General features: G+C 37.3%; 1 protein-coding gene across 2 annotated transcripts in view; it reads right to left on the reverse strand.

Annotated features, from left to right (window-relative positions):
- Nucleotides 1-370: 370 nt before the first annotated feature.
- The window catches only part of LOC118444581 (uncharacterized), an 8,317-nt gene continuing 6,187 nt past the window's right edge, over nucleotides 371-2,500 (reverse strand). The window contains exons 2-3 of one of the 2 annotated variants that reach the window (XM_035872980.2): nucleotides 2,170-2,473; nucleotides 371-1,610 (exon numbers count right to left, since the gene is read on the reverse strand). In XM_035872980.2, the coding sequence (XP_035728873.1) occupies nucleotides 515-1,610; nucleotides 2,170-2,473 (1,400 nt within the window). In that variant the 3' untranslated portion in view covers nucleotides 371-514. Of the gene's footprint in view, nucleotides 1,611-2,169; nucleotides 2,477-2,500 lie in introns of both variants that reach the window. The other variant, XM_035872979.2, reaches the window with a different exon arrangement.

Raw genomic sequence — 2,500 nt, forward strand, 5'->3', positions numbered from 1 at the left:
GCTGTTGATTCTATCCTTAATGCTTCATTTTTATTTCATGCTTATTTTTTTACTTTTTTTTCTCTTTTTCTTTTTTCTTTTTTCATTTTTTTCTGTTTTTTTTTTCTTTTTTTTTTTTTTTTTTTTTTTTTTAATTTTTTTTTTTAATCACGAAGAACATACTCATTCTGTTTTTAGGATAGATACTTAATCGCCAGTGAACTAATTTAAGTACTATTTCTTTGCTATTAAAACACTTGGGAGGAGAAAAAGGAGAAGAATGATTGGCGAAAGAGAAGAAGATTATTGAGAACGTCGATCATATATATGAAGTATGATCGATGTTATATATATATATACATATATATATATATATATATATATATATATATATATATATATATATCTTTTCATCTCTCTCTCTCTCTCTCTCTCTCTCTCTTCTCTATGCTTATGTTTCAAAGGGATAAGCAATGAAGTATCACAGATTCATAAGAAAGGAATCATCATCGTTGAGTTTATCACCGCGACGAATTTATTTATTATCGATGCTATTCAAGTCGTTCAAAGTGACTTTCATTCTAGCCTTGAGCTCATTCGCATAACGCAGAGCAGAGACGTCAATGCGAACGTCTTCCATAAGAAGATCGCAATCGAGATATCTGCTGTCACAGGCTCGATGATGATGCTTCAAGGCATCATTAGGATTCAGATGATGAGCTCTTCTCGTTGTTGGATTCAACGTTGTTAAAGCATAATGATTGTGCACGGTTAAAGCTCGCCTAGTTGAAATGAAACTCTTGACCGAGTCACCTTCAGGAGATATGTTAGAGGTCCTAACAGTGTCCAGATAATCTGGATTCTCGATGAAACTATCGGATTTGCTCTTGTTCTGCAACTCTCGGAAAAAGTAAGCGTTCCGTACGGAATAAGAGGCAAACTCTTCGAAAGTTTCACCGAGTTTCCTACGCTCGTCGAAGATCAGACCGTGCCAGCTTTTTCTCTTTACCGGTACGATTGCCTCATCTACGTCAATCGGTACTACAAATTCCGATCGACGTAGATTTTCGTAGAAACAGTGATTGTAAGGTATCAGTTCCATTCTTCTCTTTGTCCAGATATCATTGTTGAAAAATTCTCTTCTATCATTTTTATCCTTCGGTAAATCACCCGGCAGTGTTAAATCGAACCATCGAACTACATTCGATCTCTCGTATAATCTCAATACCTTCAGGACGTTTTCGTGAACATCGAAAACGTAGAAATAAAAGAGTCCGGCACCTAATATCCTATGTAATTCGACGAACGCCACTAATTTCTCTGATATATCTTCGTCGAAATCAAGTCCCTTGATACAAAGTGTGAATCTTTTGGAATTATTCGAGCTATAATCATTATGCGTCTCGTTGTCTCTAAATATGGCTAAACTATGACTAGGATTTTCGTAGCAGGACGTAGCACCGACGTATACTCGCGAAGGATACGCCGTGTATCCTTCTAACGACGGTAACTGACAGGATACTAGAATTCCCGTGTAACTGTCTGTCTCTCCTCCCCACTCTTCCAACCATATAGGCGAAACTAGAGCCTCCATGCTGTAACTTCGTATCCTTCCTTGTTCCTCCTCGTACCTGTGTGCGACAAACAGACAAGATGAAAGCGAATTAATTTTAATCGGTATGGTTGGATCCATTAGTATAATAAAAACATAAATGAGATATCTCGATGATTTGTATCTAATGAGAAAATTAACATCTCTGCGATCAATATTATATCTAATTTACATTTAATTATCTACTATTCAGACGAATATTATTTTTCTTATCAAAATATATTCGATAACTTTCATTTCATATTTTTTTTCTTTTTTTTTTTCTTTTTCTTTTTCTTTTTCTTTTTTTTTTTTTTGTTCTTTTTTTTTTTACCAAGTCATTTCCAAGAACCTATTTTATTGCTATTATGTAAATCAAATAATTACTGACTGCCTTGATCGAAGAAATAAATTAAAGTTTCCGGTCTCCAACTTGTTTCTCGTATTGCCTTAGCTCATCGACGCGGAAAGATGGTAAGGGTCAGCCATCTCTCTTTTTTCTCTTTCTCTTTCTCTCTCTCTCTCTCTCTCTCTCTCTCCTTCTTTTTCTCGCTCTTTCTATCTATCTGATAGAGAACGTTAGCGGAAAAGTGGCTCACCAAACGGTGCAGAAGAGCGAAGAGGTCGGTAGAGGTCCATGCTTGACGGCAATCACTCGGAGACTTGGATAACCGGCCACTCGAAGATCCAAGTGGCCGCTATAGAGAAAGAGCCGTCGAGGGATCGTCTCGAGCCACCTTATAGCGGTTAACTCGAACGCGTCCGACGTCGTTTCCAACGCCATTTCTGATGTCATTCCGTTCGTTCCATTAGCACCATCGCACTCCTTCGCAGGCCTGTAATCGAGTGCCAATCTTCGCGCCCACGAATATGCTACGATGCTTCTTGTACCTGGTGGTTCGCCTTCTTAAAAATATAAAATATTGTATT

The sequence above is a fragment of the Vespa mandarinia genome, chromosome 15 (genome assembly GCF_050613455.1).
Source record: "Vespa mandarinia isolate Hongniang chromosome 15, ASM5061345v1, whole genome shotgun sequence".
Taxonomy (NCBI): domain Eukaryota; kingdom Metazoa; phylum Arthropoda; class Insecta; order Hymenoptera; family Vespidae; genus Vespa; species Vespa mandarinia.